The sequence below is a fragment of the Herpailurus yagouaroundi genome, unplaced genomic scaffold (assembly GCF_014898765.1).
Source record: "Herpailurus yagouaroundi ecotype Mexico unplaced genomic scaffold, PumYag 184, whole genome shotgun sequence".
NCBI lineage: Eukaryota > Metazoa > Chordata > Mammalia > Carnivora > Felidae > Herpailurus > Herpailurus yagouaroundi.
The window spans coordinates 39,508,018-39,524,349 of NW_024412415.1; the positions used below are offsets into that span (position 1 = coordinate 39,508,018).

Here is a 16,332-nt window from a genome sequence, read left to right on the forward strand (position 1 = left end):
AGGCACAGAGAGAGGGAAACCGAGGATCCGAAGCAGGCTCCGTGCTAACAGCAGAGAGCCCGATGTGGGGGCTTGAACTCATGAACCTCGAGATCATGACCTGAGCTGAAGTCAGACACTCAGCTGACTGAGCCACCCAGGTGCCCCCTCCTCCTCCTCTCTTTATGGCAACATTTCCTTTAGTGGGATTTGACCTGGCCTCACCTTCTCTGGACTACTCACTTGATTAGCATAGCGTTTTGGTAACTTCTTGCCAGTGTCAACATCCATCTCTTCATCATCTTTTTTATCATCTTCTTCCTCACTCTCCATCCCTGTCCAGTCATCTTCAGCCAGTCGTCTGGCATGGTTCACGTAATCCAGCCGCTTGCTGGAGGAAAGAAGGCACAAGGACAGGCCTTTATGTCTCATAGGAAGACCCCCTACAGTGTGACGAGTTTAGCTTAATTCAAAGGCTCCAAGTTCAAGAAACCCTGGGGATTCTAGTGGAAGAGATGGTAGATTTTCCTTCATAAGGCTCAACTAGTGATGGCCCCCTCACTGGTCCTAGATAGGAAGCACCCTCTGAACACACTCAGCCTTCCTCAGAATTTCTTAAAAATGGGCCAAGTAAAACGTTGAAAGGAATTTTCAAGGTTCACTAGCTGGAAAAGCTGACCCCACTCCCACCCACCCCATTCCAGACTCCCACACCTCTACCCAGGTGAGAGCTGACACTTTCCTGCCTGGCAGGCATCTAGTCCAAAGGCCCTGGATAATTGAAGAGAAGAATCACTGAGACGTGGTGAGGAGTTTAAAACAAAGACCACTTCTGGGATTTTCCAACTTCCATAGCTTTCTGAGGAGTGGCCAGGCCTTCTTCTAGTTCTTATCTAACTTTCAAAACAGGCCTCTTAGCTTACGATTTAATCTATCTTTTACTTGTTTTTGCTTTATTGTTATCCTTCTCTCTTTTGAAAAAAACTACATATTCTAGAAAGCTTGGGCAATTAGTTAAGAAAGAATAAGAACCGTTTGGAACCTAATTGCTCCAAAGTGATCTGTAGATACCTCGTAACCTCCTGCACTTGGTTCCCTCAATGCTGAGGCAAGAAATCCACTATGGAGGCAGTGAGACCAGCTCAACTGGTTCTCCTCAGATACTCTCAGACACATGAGTTCTTGCACATTCACGTGAGGGTGCACGCCAGAGAGGCATATGAAAGCACGATGGTGTTTTAATTCAAGAATAAGGAAGGGGGCACCTGGTGGCTCAGCTGGATACGCATCCAACTCTGTCTCAGGTCATGATCTAGAAGTTCATGAATGTGGGCCCTGTGTTGGGCTCTCTGCTGTCAATGCAGAGCCTACTTCCTCTGTCCACCTCTCTCTGCCCCTCCTCTCCCATCCCCTCTTTCGCTCAAAAATAAATAAATAAACATTAAAAAAAATTAGTTCTTTCTAATCCTCTATTCCTTATTACCCAGAAAAGGCCTGTGTTGTACTCAGAATACAAGGATAAGCCCTGACTTCAGAGCAGCCCAGCCTCAGACACTCCTATCCTGCTCTCTTCCCCTGCTTGCTCATCTTGGCATTGAGAATTAAGTGTATGGAAGACATTTCCTCAGATTCCCTGTGGAATTATTTGTATTGAATTCTCAAGGGCTCCACGGAAACATTCGGGCTGAAGGCAGACAGGAAGACCACACCAATGCCAGGATTCAGAGTGCAGAAGCCACACAGGGAATGTGGGGAGTGGAAGTCTGGGTGTGGCCTTCACAAGTCCCTAAATCGCAAAGCTCAATGCTGCTGCCAGGGAAAAAAGAAAAATTTAACCAAATAACTGAGCTTTTGCTTTCAAACTTCAGCCTTTCCCTATGTCTCCATCTTTTCCTAAGCTCTGGGTATAAAGGATGTCTACCTCTGCCAGGATTTACCCCTCCCAACCTCATGGGCAAGGTGTACCTACTAAGGGTCTACTTCAAAGAGACAAGCCTAGAGCCTCCTGATTGGAGGCTCCCAGCCTGGAAAGAGAAAGCAAAGAGTTAAAGCATCCCTTACGATTTCTGCAGTTCCAATAGTCGGCGGCGCCGCTCACTCTGCTCCAAGGAACTGTACTTGGACTTGTACTGGGACAGGCGGGGGTGTGGGGCAGCTGTGCTGTTCAGATCTTGAGACACAGAAAAGCTACTGGCCAGGGCTTGACTCAGCTCTTCCATCTTCCCTACAAAGGAAAACATAAGAAAATGGTTCATTCATTTCATATCATCTCCTGTGTACAGGCAGTTATGATGTAACATGATGGCTACATTCCTAAAAAAAACTCACTTGATCCAAAATCACAACTGTTTCCATGGGGAGAGAGGAAGTTAAAGGGTAAATGAGTTATATATGAGCATAACATTAATTCCTGCAGATATTTCAATAATTATCATCTTGATAGCTCTCAGTATACCGATATAAACTTATATATACATCAAGACAAATCAAGTTCACCCTGCTAACTTTTGCTTTGTCATTCATCACCAGTAGCCCGTCACTAATTTCTTTTTACCATCATTGATGTCCAGTGATGTGATCAAGTACCTAATTTTTTCCTGAATAGTTCTAAATAGCCATTACTCAATAACTTTTAATATTAATATAACTTTTTAAAAAATGCACACATTTTATTTTATTTTATTTTATTTTATTTTATTTTATTTTAGAGAGAGAGACAACGGCATGAGCAGGGGAGAGGGCTATGGGAGAGAGAGAGAATATCAAGCAGGCTCCACACTCAATTCAAATCCTGACGTGGGGCTTTGATCCCATAGCCCTGAGATTATGACCTGATCCGAAATCAAGAGTTGGACACTTAATTGACTAAGCCACCCAGGTGTCCCTATTTTATTTTTTTAAGTAAGCTCTACACCCAATGTGGGGCTTGAACTCACCACAAGATCAAGAATAGTATGTTCCACCAACTGAGGAGGCCAGGCACCCCTCTAATATAACTTTCCCTTAAAAAAAAATTTTTTTTTAATGTTTATCTATTCTTACAGAGAGAGAGAGAGGCAGAGAGAGGGAGACACAGAATCTGAAGCAGGCCCCAGGCTCTGAGCTGTCAGCACAAAGCCCGATGCAGGGCTTGAACCCACGAGCAATGAGATCATGACCTGAGCCAAAGTTGGATGCTTAATTGACTGAGTCACCCAGGGGTCCCTCTAACATAACTTGCCGATGCAGATTTTACCCAATTGTTGTTTAACTTTCTAATAAATGCCAACTTACGTTAGAAAATTTAGCTCCAGGAGAAATATTGGTCCTGGGCCCTTACAGCAAGACAAGAGGAGCCCCAATCCCAAACCTGGCAGTTGCTTTCTCATTGTATATTTTGTTTTGTTTGTCTGTTTTGTTTGCTTGTTTGGAGTGGACAAAAGGAAGGTTTCAGGGCTACCCATGTAGGACTCACTTGTCAAAGAGCTAGATGTAGAAGGCTACCTACCAGTTAACACCAAGGTGTGTGAAAGACTGACATGTGGTACATTTGGGAGATGGAGTAGATTGGAGACAGAGTACCCAGGTGTGCCCTAAAGAATGGGAGTAGAGAGAAAGAGGTGAATTCACATGTCACTCACCTTTCTGTGAATGAAGGTATGAAGTGGCATAGGAGCTTAGCTAAGGGTTAAAGGTGTGCCTCAGACTGTAAGAAAAAAGAACATTTAGGAGAAATCAGACTCACAAAGCTGGGCTGGCCTAACCCTTTAGGTGTAGTATAAAACAGAAGGCATCCCCAGTGCTTAAACTCCACCCCAGGCCAGGTCCCACTGATCAGAGCACCAAAACCAACAGGTTCATTCCAGAGCCTCCATGGTTAATAACAACATTATGGGTCTCTATTTGGCAATGAATTACTTTCCATTGCACATTTGAAGTCAGATTCCCCCCCCCCCAAATTTGAGGATTTTTTTTTAAATTTGAGAGGAACTTAAAAAAAATTGTGGTTAGAAACCCATGACATAAAATTTATCATCTTAACCATTTTAAGTTACAGTTCAGTAGTGTTACGTACATTCACATTGTTGTGCAACCAATTTCCAGAACTCTTCTCATCTTGCAAAACTGAACCTCTATACTCATTAAACATGAAGGGAACTTTTTTTTAAATTTAAGATTGACATATCGCTGGTATGGTTTCGAGGTGAATCTTTTTTTTAATTAAAAAAATTTTAATGCTTATTTATTTTTGAGAGAGAGAGAGAAAGAGAGAGAGAGAGAAAGAGTGCAAGCTGGGGAGGGGCAGAGAGAGGGGGACAGGATCTAAGGCAGGCTTCACGCTGTCAGCGCAGAGCCCGATTGTGGGGCTCCAACTCACAAACCACGAGATCCTGACCTGAGTCAAAGTCGGAGGCTTCACCGCCTGAGCCACCCAGGTGCCCCAATGAATCTTAACATACTTGTAATGCAACCAGGGTGGCCATTTGTGGTTGAGCTGGGTGATGATTACGTGGGATTCATAATGGTATGCTATTTTCCGTATTTTCCTGTACTTATGTACACGTCTAAACACTTCTATAACACAATCTTTTAAAGAATTCATGATGTCCTCGGCTTACCAAAGTAATGACCAAATCTGAAATACACTCATTAGGCCTTGCCATGCTTTTATCTTGGTGTGGCCTCCCGTTCCGCCAAGAATCACAAAATCATTACACACGCCTTGGATACTGGGGCGGCCCTCTGTATCTTTGTGGCTGTTCTTGGCTGGCTCCTGCTCTTTCAATCCATTCCTTGGATGGGGCTGCCTCCAAGGGTCCTGACCTTAGCCCGTGTGGTCTCAGCCAGACTCAACGCGCGTCCCCTACCGCCTTTGCTGCCTCCTCCTCCCCCCCTCCGGCGCCCCCGCCTCCCACTCCCCAGGCGGGGATCTATGGCTCCACTGCTGCTTCCACGGGGCTCCAGCCCCGGGGACACTACCTGCTCCACTCGGTCGTCCTCCCCGCCACAGCCCCGCATTGCCTTTCTCTAGGAACGCGGCCCCCTAGGCCTTGCACGATTCGCCCCTCCCCCACAAAAAGTCCCTGAGGGGGTCCTGGCCCGACAGCCTGTAACAGAAGAGCGGCAGCGCGCTCAAGGGGAGCCTGAGCCTGGCTTTGCCTCTCCAGGGGACGCCTGGGGAGTCCAGGAGTACCAGCCGGCCAGAGGGAGAAGCAGCCGGGAGCCGAGGGGCAATTCGGGAGCCGGCGGGGCCCAGGCTCGAACCCGGGACTCACCAGGAGGAGGTGACAGTTCCAGGAGCCGCGGCCACTGCTGACGGGGGCAGACCAATCAGCTGCTCAGGGAGGGCTGGGCCCACCCCCTTGGCCGCTGCCGCTCCGCCGGGCCCACCCGCCGCGCGCCGGGAGTTTCCGGCTCCGCCCACCATCGTGAATTCCGGGAGTGCAGCCGCCGTCCGGTCGCTCGCGGGCCGTTATTTCCGCCTTCACTGGCTGGCGCTTTTTCGGTTGGCCCAGGCAGGGGTCCTTTTGTGATGCACTGTTCGGGACCATTCCTGCCCGGTGACTTGGCCCTGCCGAGGCCTGACCACAAGCTCCTTGGGGCTCCTTTCGCCAATGGGAAGAACCCCGATCTCGGGGCTGGGCATTCAAAGCCCTCCAGGCCCTGGGTCCTGAAGCTTCCCCCAGATCGCCCGCTTTTTAGGAGTACAGGCAGTCCGCTCTCTCTCCTATGCCGGCAGTGCCGGTTGCCTGGACGACACCCCCGGCCCCGACTCCTCACACACCCGTCTCAATTAGACATTCCCGTCCCTTTCGCTCTTACTACACCGGCGACATACCTCGATTACAGCCCGTTTGCTCAGTTTGGGAGTCTCTTTCCTACTCGGCTGTGGGCTTGGCAACGGCAGGGACCTGGCTTGATTGCTGCTTAAGAAGGCAGCGTCTGGCACAAAACGTAGCACTCAGTAGACCTTGGTGAATTCCTTGAAGGGATTACGGCAAAGGGGTAGGGAGGGGAGAAGCAGCCGAGATTTAGGAGAGATAATCAAATTAGAATGCAGCCTCTTGGAGGGAGGACTGATGAGACGCAAACTAAAGATGTGACAGCCATTTACTGAATGCTTACATTGAGCCAGACACTGCTTCACGTGCATTATCTCCTTTAATCTCCAAATAACACAAGTAGACTGAAGCTCTGAGAGGTTAAGTACTTGACCAGAATCACACAGCTTTCAAGCCAAACATTTGAACTGCTGAATGTTGGACTTACAGAGAAGTTGGATATTACTACACTACAGAAAATACACGTCTTGAGTCCAAGGAATGCCAAGATGTTACTTGCTACATATTTTAAGTACATGACACCATCCATTTGAACAAAAAAACACAGAAGATCAGACTGATACAGAGGGTAATGGCTGCTGGGGCCCTGGAAGACCCAATTTTTTGGGCCTCAGAATTTATGTAGGTGAGCTCTTTTTTTTAATTTTTACTTATTTTTGAGAGAGAGACAGAGAGAGAATGAGTGGGGGAGGGGCAGAGAGAGAGGAAGATACAGAATCTGAAGCAGGCTCCAGGCTCTATCAGCACAGAGCCCAATGCGGGGCTCGAACATATGAACCTCAGGATCATAACCTGAGCCAAAGTCTGGCGCTTAACCGACTGAGCCACCCAGGAGCCCCAGTGAGTAGTCTGACTCTTTCAGTAGTCCGACTGAGCAAGGCTGTGCACTAGGTTATTTATTTGATGCATCCTCAAATAATAGCTCATGTTTGCCTGATTTATGAGACAGACAAAGAAAAGCCCAGGGCCCGACTTCACTAGGGAACTTTGACATCAGGATATTAAGTATTTTGTGTCCCAGAACCACCATTCTCTACCCATGACTATGGAGGTCACACTAAGTGGTCAGAACTGCACAGAAAAGAACAAAGGCCCTACACATTAAAGCAAAATGAGCTGAGGTCCAGGAAAAAGGCTCCAGTCCCTCATTCATACTCAGCTGAATAACTTCTCATATCACTGAAAAGAACAAACTAAATGGTACTTGGCCCAGGGGTTCATTTGGAGCCAGTCTGTGTTCCACAAGGGCCTGCTCTGCCTAGAACAGTGTTCTAGTTCCCCAACTATAGCCATTGGCACCTCACCTTCACAACACTGGCCACATACACATACACATACACCTGTGCTTAATGTCTTTAAATCAATTTACTATTTAATTTTTTTTTAATTTTTTTTTCAACATTTATTTATTTTTGGGACAGAGAGAGACAGAGCATGAACGGGGGAGGGGCAGAGAGAGAGGGAGACACAGAATTGGAAACAGGCTCCAGGCTCCGAGCCATCAGCCCAGAGCCTGACGCGGGGCTCGAACTCACAGAGCGCGAGATCGTGACCTGGCTGAAGTCGGACGCTTAACGACTGCGCCACCCAGGCGCCCCTCAATTTACTATTTTAAAAAGGCTAAACAGGGGCACCTGGTGGCTCAGACAGTCAAGTGTCTCACTTTGGCTGAGGTCACGATCTTGAGGTTCGTGGGTTCGAGCCCTGTGTTGGGCTCTGCGCAGACAGCTCAAATTTTGTGTCTCCCTCTCTCTCTGCCCCTCCCCTGCTGTGTTTTCTCTCTTTCAAAAATAAATAAATTTAAAAAAATAAAATGAAATGAAAAAATAAAAAGCTAAATAGAGGAGCCTGGGTGGCTCAGTTGGATGAGTGTGCGACTATTGATTTCAGCTCAGGTCATGATCTCATGGTTCCTAAATTCAGGCCCTGCCTTGGGCTCTGCCCTGGCAGTGCAGAGCCTGTTTGGGATTCTACCTCCCTCTCCCTGCCCTTTCCCTGTGTGTGCAAGCATGCGCGTGCGCGCGCGCACACACACACACACACACACACACACACACACACACAGTCTCTCCCTCTCTCTCTGAAAATAAACTTAAAAGAGGAACACCGTAGCATTTCTTTAAATCACTTCCCACTTTAACAAAGTATCTATAAAATATATACACTGTGAAAATAGTATATGTTATAATCTAGCTAAATACTAGTAAGTGCAGAAAACTGTGAGACTGAGGACTTTGTAAGAATCAGATTAGCAAGTGTTGGAGAAGTGACATGGAGTAACACAAACAGAACTTTTGTACAATCAGCAAAATCCAAAGAGAACAGAAAAGGGAAGATCCACTTTCTCTCTCCATAATTCAATGTTATTTAAGGTAGAATCTACGCACCCCCTAAAATCATCCGGTAAGCGCCCCCAGGAAGAGGAATCCCTACCTAACACAGAGAAGCTTGGGAGCAGGACGGTGTCCAGCCATTTCCAAAAGAGGAGGCTCTCATTGGGAGCCCTGAGTGTCACTCTGTCATCAGTCAACAGATGTGTGTATAATGCCTACCGTTGGTTAGGTACTGTGCCACAGGAAATACCAAAATGACTCAGACTGACCCAGTCCCTGCCCTCCAGGGGCTTACAGCCCAGTTGTAAGTAGAGAAAGTTGTGTAGTAGAGAAAGGGGCTTACAGCCCAGTTGTGTAGCAGAGAAAGACAAAAGAAAGGTAGGTGCTATAGCTGCCTGCAGACCGGTGTTAAGGAGCTCAGGTGACTGGGTAGAGAGCAAGTGGGGTGGGTCCTGGGGCCAGTGTTCAGGGAACTCCTCTCAGAGATGACATTTGAGTCAAGACCTGAATGATGAAAAGGAGCCAGTCATGAGGACAGGGAGACTGACCCCATTTCCAGAGAGGCTTTGTGTGAGGGGTAGACAGAAGGCAGGGAGGAGGGAGAAGCAGTGGGAAGATGAAGTCACAGAGGCAGGTGGGACACCGAAGCCTGTAGGCCGCAATGGGGAGTTTGGATTTTACCTGCATTGCAGATGGAGGTCTTCAAAGTTATGAGATAACCAAATTTGAGTTTGAAAGAGCTCACACTGGCCACTCAGTGGGAAACTGAAGCGGGCAGCAACGGATCAGGAGGCCAGTGAGCAGGGCTGGCACTAAAGTGGTGGCAGGGAGGGCTTACTGTTCTCAAAAAGGGGAGGAGGTAAATAAGAATTATACACGTGTTCAAGTCCAGTCCCCCAGCCAAGACATTCCTCTTGAGGTTACTGGAAGTGAAAGAGAATTGGAAAGGGAATAGCTTTCTCCTGATGTAATTTGATGTGATGTAAGGCCTAGGCCCTTCAATATCTTGAGGACCAGAGCTTCTCACTGCCCACTTGGAGACACCCTGTAGGAGAGGGATTCTTCAGCAGGAGGGAGACTCTGACTTGAGAGAGTGACAAAGTCATGTATTAACAGTTGTCATATGAGCCAGGATGCAGAAACTGCAGTCATAGGAGACCCTAAAGCTCAGAGGAGCCACACTTCCTCTCCTCCACTCCCACAAGGTCCCTAGGGCTCAGCTCTGGGTGAGAGGAAACGTCAGAGAGGTTAAGGTCTTGCGTTCTGGAGCTGGATGGCTTGGGTCCAAATCCAGACTCAGCTACCCGCTGGCTCTGTGGCCATGTGAGTTATTTCACCTCCATATGCTTCAGTTTCCCCCTCTGTAAAATGTGGCTGGGGCGCCTGGGTGGCGCAGTCGGTTGAGCGTCCGACTTCAGCCAGGTCACGATCTCGCAGTCCGTGAGTTCGAGCCCCGCGTCAGGCTCTGGGCTGATGGCTCTGGGCTGATGGCTCTGGGCTGATGGCTCGGAGCCTGGAGCCTGTTTCCGATTCTGTGTCTCCCTCTCTCTCTGCCCCTCCCCCGTTCATGCTCTGTCTCTCTCTGTCCCAAAAATAAATAAACGTTGAAAAAAAAAATTTAAAAAAAAAATGTGGCTAATAATAGTAACTACCTCCAAGGTGGTTATAGTTAAGTGAAATCATCCATGTAAGGTAAATCATCAAAAATCTTGTTTTATTAGTGCTTAACTTCTTGTTTTAAGATCACCTTTCCCTTAACTGACTGACATATCATGAGTAAGTTGACTTTGGGGTGCCTGGGTGACTTAGTCGACTAAGTGCTGGACTTCAGCTCAGGTCATGATCTAGCGGTTCATGAGTTCGAGCCCCGCGTCGGGCTCTGTGCTGTCAGCTAGGAACCTCCAGCTTGCTTCGGATTCTGTGTCTTCCTCTCTCTCTACCCCTCCCCCACTCACACTCTGTGTGTGTGTCTCTCTCTCTCAAAAGTCAACATTAAAATAAATAAACAAACAAACAAACAAATAAATAAATAAATCGACTTCTAATTGGGTGAGCCCAAGATGGTCTCTTTCTTGCAGATCAAAGTGCATGCCCATGATTTTAATCCAGGTCTTCCTGAGTCCAAAGTTCCTAATCTTTAGCCCACCCGACATTGCCTGCTCTGTATTTTAAGGGATCTCATTTTGCTCCTGATTTTCAGCCGGTGAGCTGAATGGGTGACTTGGTTCACCTCTACATTGCCCCCTCCCCATGCTAGGAAGAGTCCCAGCCCTGGATGGTGGTGGGGGCTGGTGGGGAGGAGGATATCCTCTGGAAACTTCCCTGGAAACTGACAGTGGGGCCCATTCTCAGATGCTAAGACCAAGATCTGTCCTAACGTTCATACAGCTTTCATCCTGGGTCAGGACTGAGGATTGCTGGGCCAGGCAAAACACCCCTAATTTCTTTGCTGCCTCTTTTTAAGTGTTGACTGCACTCTTTTATATCCTCTCCTCCACAGCAAAAACTTTCAGAGCAGAGTGTGGTTCAGCCTTCTGCTATTAAAGAGAGGAGAGGGAGTGAGGCCCAGCACAAGAGGACGTGCCTCAAGTCACACTTTTAAGTCATCAGCAGGGCTAGGCCCCTGCTTCTCTTTCTTTTTGCCCACTCTTGCCTGCAGCCAGTCAGCCTCCCACCCTCTCAGTTGTTGGGAGATGATCTGGTGCGTTTGTGGTGGTGCTGGCTCTGTGCCAAGCACTGGACTAGGCACAAGGCTTGTGCTTCTCAAAGTGTGACCAGCAGCACCTTGGGCCCACTTCAGATGTGGAAGGGATGGGCTATCTTGCTACCATAATTTTTAATGGCTGTGTTTCATCATAAGGATAGCCAATACTATTTTTAAAATGTTTTATTTATTTTTGAGAGCAAGAGAGAGGGCGTGTGCACAAGTCGGGGAGGGGCAGAGAGAGAGGGGCCTAGAGGATCCAGAACAGGCTCTGAGCTTACAGCAGAGAGCCCAATGGGGGGTTGGAACTCATGAGCCATGAGATCATGACCTGAGCCCAAGTTGGATGCTGAACCAACTGAGCCACCCAGGCACCCTGAGGATATCCAATAACTTAACCAGTCCCCTTGGGACACATTTTCAATTTTTTGCTATTATTCTGTATTATAAATACTGTGATGAAGATCCCCGTAGCTATTTTTTTGCAAAGACCCATAATTTACTTATGCTAAATTTTTGAAAATGACATTTCTAGGTCAGAAGGTATATAATGTATGTTTCTAAGGTTCTTGATACATATTGTAAAGTTGTCTGAGAGGGTGTATCAATTTGCCCTCCTGCCCACTGTGTATATACATTTTTTTTTCATCCATTAGGCTTTTTTGTAACAAGTCTAGCTCCCTGCCTTTCCTGCAAGTTTCTTTTGTGACCTGGGGAGGGAAAGAAAGGAGGGGCTGAGTTTTAAGGTCTTTTTTTTTTTTTTTTTGCCTTCCTCTAAGCTTTAGGTTTTAACCCATGCAAGGCGCTTCTTTAAGCACTTTGTAGGAATTAAACCATTTAATTCTCTCCATAATTTTTAAAAACGTTTTAAAAAGTTTATTTATTTTAAGAGAGACAGTGGGGGAGCTGAGCGGGGAAGGGGCAGAGAGAGAGAGAGAGAGAGAGAGAGAGAGAGAGAGAGAGAGACTCTCAAGCAGGTTCTGCAGTGTCAGCACCGAGACTGACTCAGAGCTTGAACTCATGAAACTGTAAGATCATGACCCGAGCCAAAATCAAGAGTCAGATGCTTAACTGACTGAGCCATGCAGGTGCTCCATTAACTTTCTTTTTTTTTTTAAGTAGGCTCCACAGCAATGTGGGGCTCTAACTCCCCACCCTGACATCGACCCTGACATCGAGTTGCCTGTTCTACAGACTGAGCCAGCCAGGCGCCCCCCTCCATAATTTTTAATGTATTATTATTAACCATTCCCATTTTTCACTTTTTAAAAATTGTGGGGGCGCCTGGCTGGCTCATTTGGAAGAGCATGTGACTCTTGATCTCAGGGTTGTGAGTTTGAGCTCCATTCTGGGTGTAGAGATTACTTACATAAATAAATAAAACTTAAAAAATATTGTGGTAAACTGTAACATAAAATTTGCCATTTTTTCTCTGCCTTCATCATGGAGCCTGCTTTGGATCCTCTGTCCACCCCTCTTTCTACCCCTCCTCTGCTCATGTTCTCTCTCAAAAAAAAAAAATAAATAATATTTGCCATTTCAAACATTTTTAAGTGTATAACTCCATGGTGTTAATTACATTTACCATGCTGTATTCACCATCACCACTATTTCCAAAATTTTTTCATTACCCCAAACAGAAACTCTACCTGTTCAGCAATAATTCCCCATTCTTTTCACCTATCCCATATTACTACTTATTTGCAATACAGAAAATGGAGGCACAGGAACGCTAAGTAAAATAACCAATGTTACATGGCTAGTTAAGCATAGAAGCCACCATTCAGACTAGGCAGTCTGGCTCCAGAACTTGCTTTCTAAATCTGGCATAGGTTTTTTTTTTGTTGTTGTTGTTTGGTTTTTTTTTTAAGCCCAAATTTTCTGGTTACAGGTTATTTCTTTCATGTCTTCCCTGCAAAGAATGAAAGACTTTTCTAAAGAATCTTGTATTTTACTCCTAAATTCCTAAACCCAATTTCCTCCAAGAGAACTTTGAAGTTGTATCCATTTGGGCTACAGGTGCGGGATCTAACTACTCCAAAGGGCACATCTGTTTCCTTGTCCTGTGCAGTCTGGTAGGAGCCAGTGGTGGCTTTTAGAGCACCAAACTCTCCATGAAATCCCCAATCCTGGGAGCCCTAAGGACGTTTCTCAAATGGGCTGAGATTGTGCCCAGCCACCAGAGCTCAGTGCTGAGGAGTAGGATTTCTCTCTCTCTTTTTTTTTTTTTAAAAAGAGAGCGAGAGGGGCGCCTGGGTGGCTCAGTTGGTTAAGTGTCTGACTTCAGCTCAGGTCATGATTCTTGAGTTTGAGCCCCACATCGGGCTCTGTGCTGACAGCTCAGAGCCTGGAGGCTGCTTCTTCAGATTCTGTCTCCCTCTCTCTCTGCCCCTCCCCTGCTCATGCTCTGTCTCTCAAAAATAAATAAATGTTTAAAAAAGAATTAAAAAGAAAAAAGAGGGGCGCCTGAGTGGCTCAGTGGTCGAGCGTCCGACTTCGGCTCAAGTCATGATCTCACAGTTCGTGGGTTCGAGTCCCGTATCAGGCTCTGTGCTGACTGCTTGCTCAGAGCCTGGAGACTGCTTCGGATTCTGTGTCTCCTTCTCTCTCTGCCCCTCCCCTTCTCACACTTTGTCTCACTCTGTTTCTCAAAAATAAATAAATGTAAAAAAAAAAAAATTAGAAGAAAAGAGAGGCAGAAAGGCAGAGGGAGAAATAGAATCTCAAGCAGGTTTCACACTCAGCATGGAGCCCGATGCATGACCCAAGCTGAAATCAAGAGTCAATTGCTCAACTGACTGAGCCACCTGGGTGCCCCCCTCCTTCCATTTCTAAAGGAATGGCACCAAAAAGAACATGGCCTTTAGAGTCAACTCTGGAATTGAACCCCAGCCTTTACAATTCTTTCTGAAGCTGAAAAGGCAGGGATAACATGACCTACCTTGCAGGGTTGTTGGGAGGAACAAATGGTAGCCACTGAGGTAGGGCCTCAGTGAGTGTTAAGCTGAGCGCTTGCTCCTTGCTCAAACCTTTATACAGCACCTTGCTGGGGACCAATCACATTGCCTGGTGCTGCTCTTTCTCTGCTGGCTTGGAAACTCAAATTCAGGGATTCTCTCTAAACCCCTACCTGTCCCAAGGGCTGGCTGTGCCAACATTGACAGTCTTTTAAAGGGAGCATGATGCCAGCTCTGCCACTTACTGGCTATGCAGTCTTGGGCAGTTTGACCCATCTCTGCCTCAGTTTCCTCATCTGAAAAGTAGAGGATAATTGGATTCCCCGCTTCATAGCACTGTTGGAAGTATTACACAGATTAAAACATGTAGTGCACTTACAGCTGTGCCTGACACATACTAGAGGCGTTTGCTAGTGTCAACCTGCCCTTTGTTTCTCTACCAAATGCTGCCTTTCACCTGGGGAAATGGAGGAGGCATACATAAAAGCCAATCCATTGGTCTTGGCAGTCTATTTATTCTCCTCGTGCAAGTCTTGGGTAAAAAGAGGTAGTCTCCCTACTTTCCAATTCCCTACCACGAAGACCATGTTTCCAGGAAACCTCCTGGGCCTCTTCTAACCGCTAGATGGCCAAGCTACAGGGTGATTATTTCCTTAGGCAAGCTAACAGCAAACACTTTAGCCCTCTAATATGGTATTTCCTGGGGCTGGAATATCAACAGGAAGTCCTGTGGGGAAGATCTCTGCCAAAACACTCATTCCCAGGAAGGGATTGGTAAACTGACAAATTTGCCCAGCCCTGTACAACATCCTGCAACCTCCACATGCGCCCCTGTGGCAGGCCTCACCACAGGCAGGTCGCTGCTGACCCAGTTCTTTTCTACTGGGTTCTTGAGCCAAGGAGCCCAGATGTGAACCTACGTGAGAAAAACAGACAGACAAAAATTTGCTCTTACAAAAGTTGGGCCATTTATTGGCATTAGGAAAGCATTCCTTTAGGCACGGGTGGGTCCCTGAATACTAATCTCACCCATTTTATGAAAACTTGAGACCAGACTCTCCATCGTCTGTACATAGCTTAATCACAAAACAAGAGCAAGTACTCGAATTAAACAGGTTTAACCAAACTGTCCTGCTACAAGATAATAAAGGGAAAGCTAGGGGGAGGGGAGGGGCTCAAAGTTCCTTCGCACTACAATGTTTCAGGTACATAATCTAACAATTCCGCAGTGCAGCACAAAACCGCTTCCCATTGTCTCTTAAATCAGTAATGTAATTATCAATAGTCCAAGGGCCAAGAAAAGTTTATGGAAAACGGCCGTACCCTTTGGCTCTGTGCGTGACCTGCTGCTGAGGGACAAAGTTCTTAAGAACCAACGACTCGGCCGATACACTCTTGGGGCAAGCGCCCTCACAGAATCTCAAGCATCAGGTCTCAGCTTTCCCATCCTCGAAAGGCAGGGACGATCGGCTAGGCCTCCAGATCGAAGTCATCACGCTCCTCATTGTACTCCAGCACGTGCCGCTTGATCTTGGACGAGTCTACCCAGGTGACAAAGTCCTCCATGCTGCGTGTGACAAGGAAGGCGGGGTCAGTGACCACGTCGGGGCCCACGCGCACGTGGCCCTGTTCCACGAAGGCCACGGCGGCCTGGAGGTGCTGCGCCATGCGCAGCTTCAAGAGCACGGTGGGCAGTCGGCGGCGGCAGAAGGACGAGGCCGTGACGAAGTCGCAGAGCTCGAGCGAGCCGCGCGTGGGCACCAGGCCGAGAGCATACAACTTGTCCAGCAGCGCGGCCGAGGCGCGGACGCGAAACGGGTCGCGCTCGGGTAGGTCGCGCAGGCGCCGCGCCAACTCACGCACAGCCCGGCTCAGCTGGTTGTAGCGCGTGTAGTCCTCCCGCCGCTGCAGCCGATAACGCCGCAACACGCGCAGCTCGTGTAGGTTGTGGTCAGTGACCTCCCAGTTCAGGAAGTCCACCTGCTTCAGCAGCTTCTGCTCGTGGAACTTAAGCTTCCGCACCATGATGGCGGCTCCCGGTGCCGCAAGACCCGAAGCTAAAAGCACAGACAGTGGCCGCGCGGCTTCCGCTTGGGATCCCGAAGTGCAGGCCGCCCTGGGGGCCCTGGGCCAATGAAAGAAAGGCTCAAGGCCACGCCCTTGATTTCCATTGGTCAGAGTGTAGCCACGCCCCATGCATCTATCTCGCGTTTCTTCTTTTCTCGTTGGCTGAAGCCGAGAGGGAGAAGTGCTGAAGAAAGGCCGGAGGTGGGGCAGCGGGCCGGGGGCGACACAGCGAGGTGTTTTGGTTTTGTTTTTTGTTTTAAATTTCCACGAGGTCTTAAGTTACCAGAAATATATCCCCTAGTGCGGTAATCATTTCTTCTCATTCAGGCCGATGCCCTTAGGGACTCTCGGGAGTGTCTGCCCATAGAAGCTGAGGAAGCCAGTCCTGGGGAAGACGGGTGACTGCTGCGCCTGTTTGATGGGGTTTACCGTGCTAATTCATCGTCGGGTTCCTCCCACCTGGTGGGAAG

The 16,332-nt window shown here is 47.8% G+C and overlaps 2 protein-coding genes across 10 annotated transcripts in view; both read right to left on the reverse strand.

The window, feature by feature from the left end:
• SNUPN (snurportin 1) overlaps positions 1 to 16,332 on the reverse strand; it is a 36,650-nt gene that overhangs the window by 14,067 nt on the left and 6,251 nt on the right. Inside the window, exons 1-4 of one of the 9 annotated variants that reach the window (XM_040493320.1) lie at positions 5,798 to 5,908; positions 3,600 to 3,664; positions 2,041 to 2,203; positions 223 to 370 (exon numbers count right to left, since the gene is read on the reverse strand). In XM_040493320.1, coding sequence (XP_040349254.1) covers positions 223 to 370; positions 2,041 to 2,198 — 306 coding nt within the window. In that variant the 5' untranslated portion in view covers positions 2,199 to 2,203; positions 3,600 to 3,664; positions 5,798 to 5,908. Of the gene's footprint in view, positions 1 to 222; positions 371 to 2,040; positions 2,204 to 3,599; positions 3,665 to 4,033; positions 4,140 to 4,938; positions 4,964 to 5,152; positions 5,198 to 5,234; positions 5,363 to 5,797; positions 5,911 to 16,332 lie in introns of those variants that run through there. The other 8 variants (XM_040493319.1, XM_040493323.1, XM_040493324.1 and 5 more) reach the window with 8 other exon arrangements.
• Positions 14,740 to 15,919, reverse strand: IMP3 (IMP U3 small nucleolar ribonucleoprotein 3). The gene has a single exon (XM_040493328.1). It carries the CDS (start codon positions 15,818 to 15,820, stop codon positions 15,266 to 15,268), a length of 555 nt encoding a protein of 184 aa, XP_040349262.1. The 5' UTR covers positions 15,821 to 15,919; the 3' UTR covers positions 14,740 to 15,265.

Coding starts and splice junctions, on each gene's coding strand:
- IMP3 (XM_040493328.1), bottom strand. CDS start 15,820: ATGGTGCGGAAGCTTAAGTTCCACGAGCAGAAGCTGCTGAAGCAGGTG.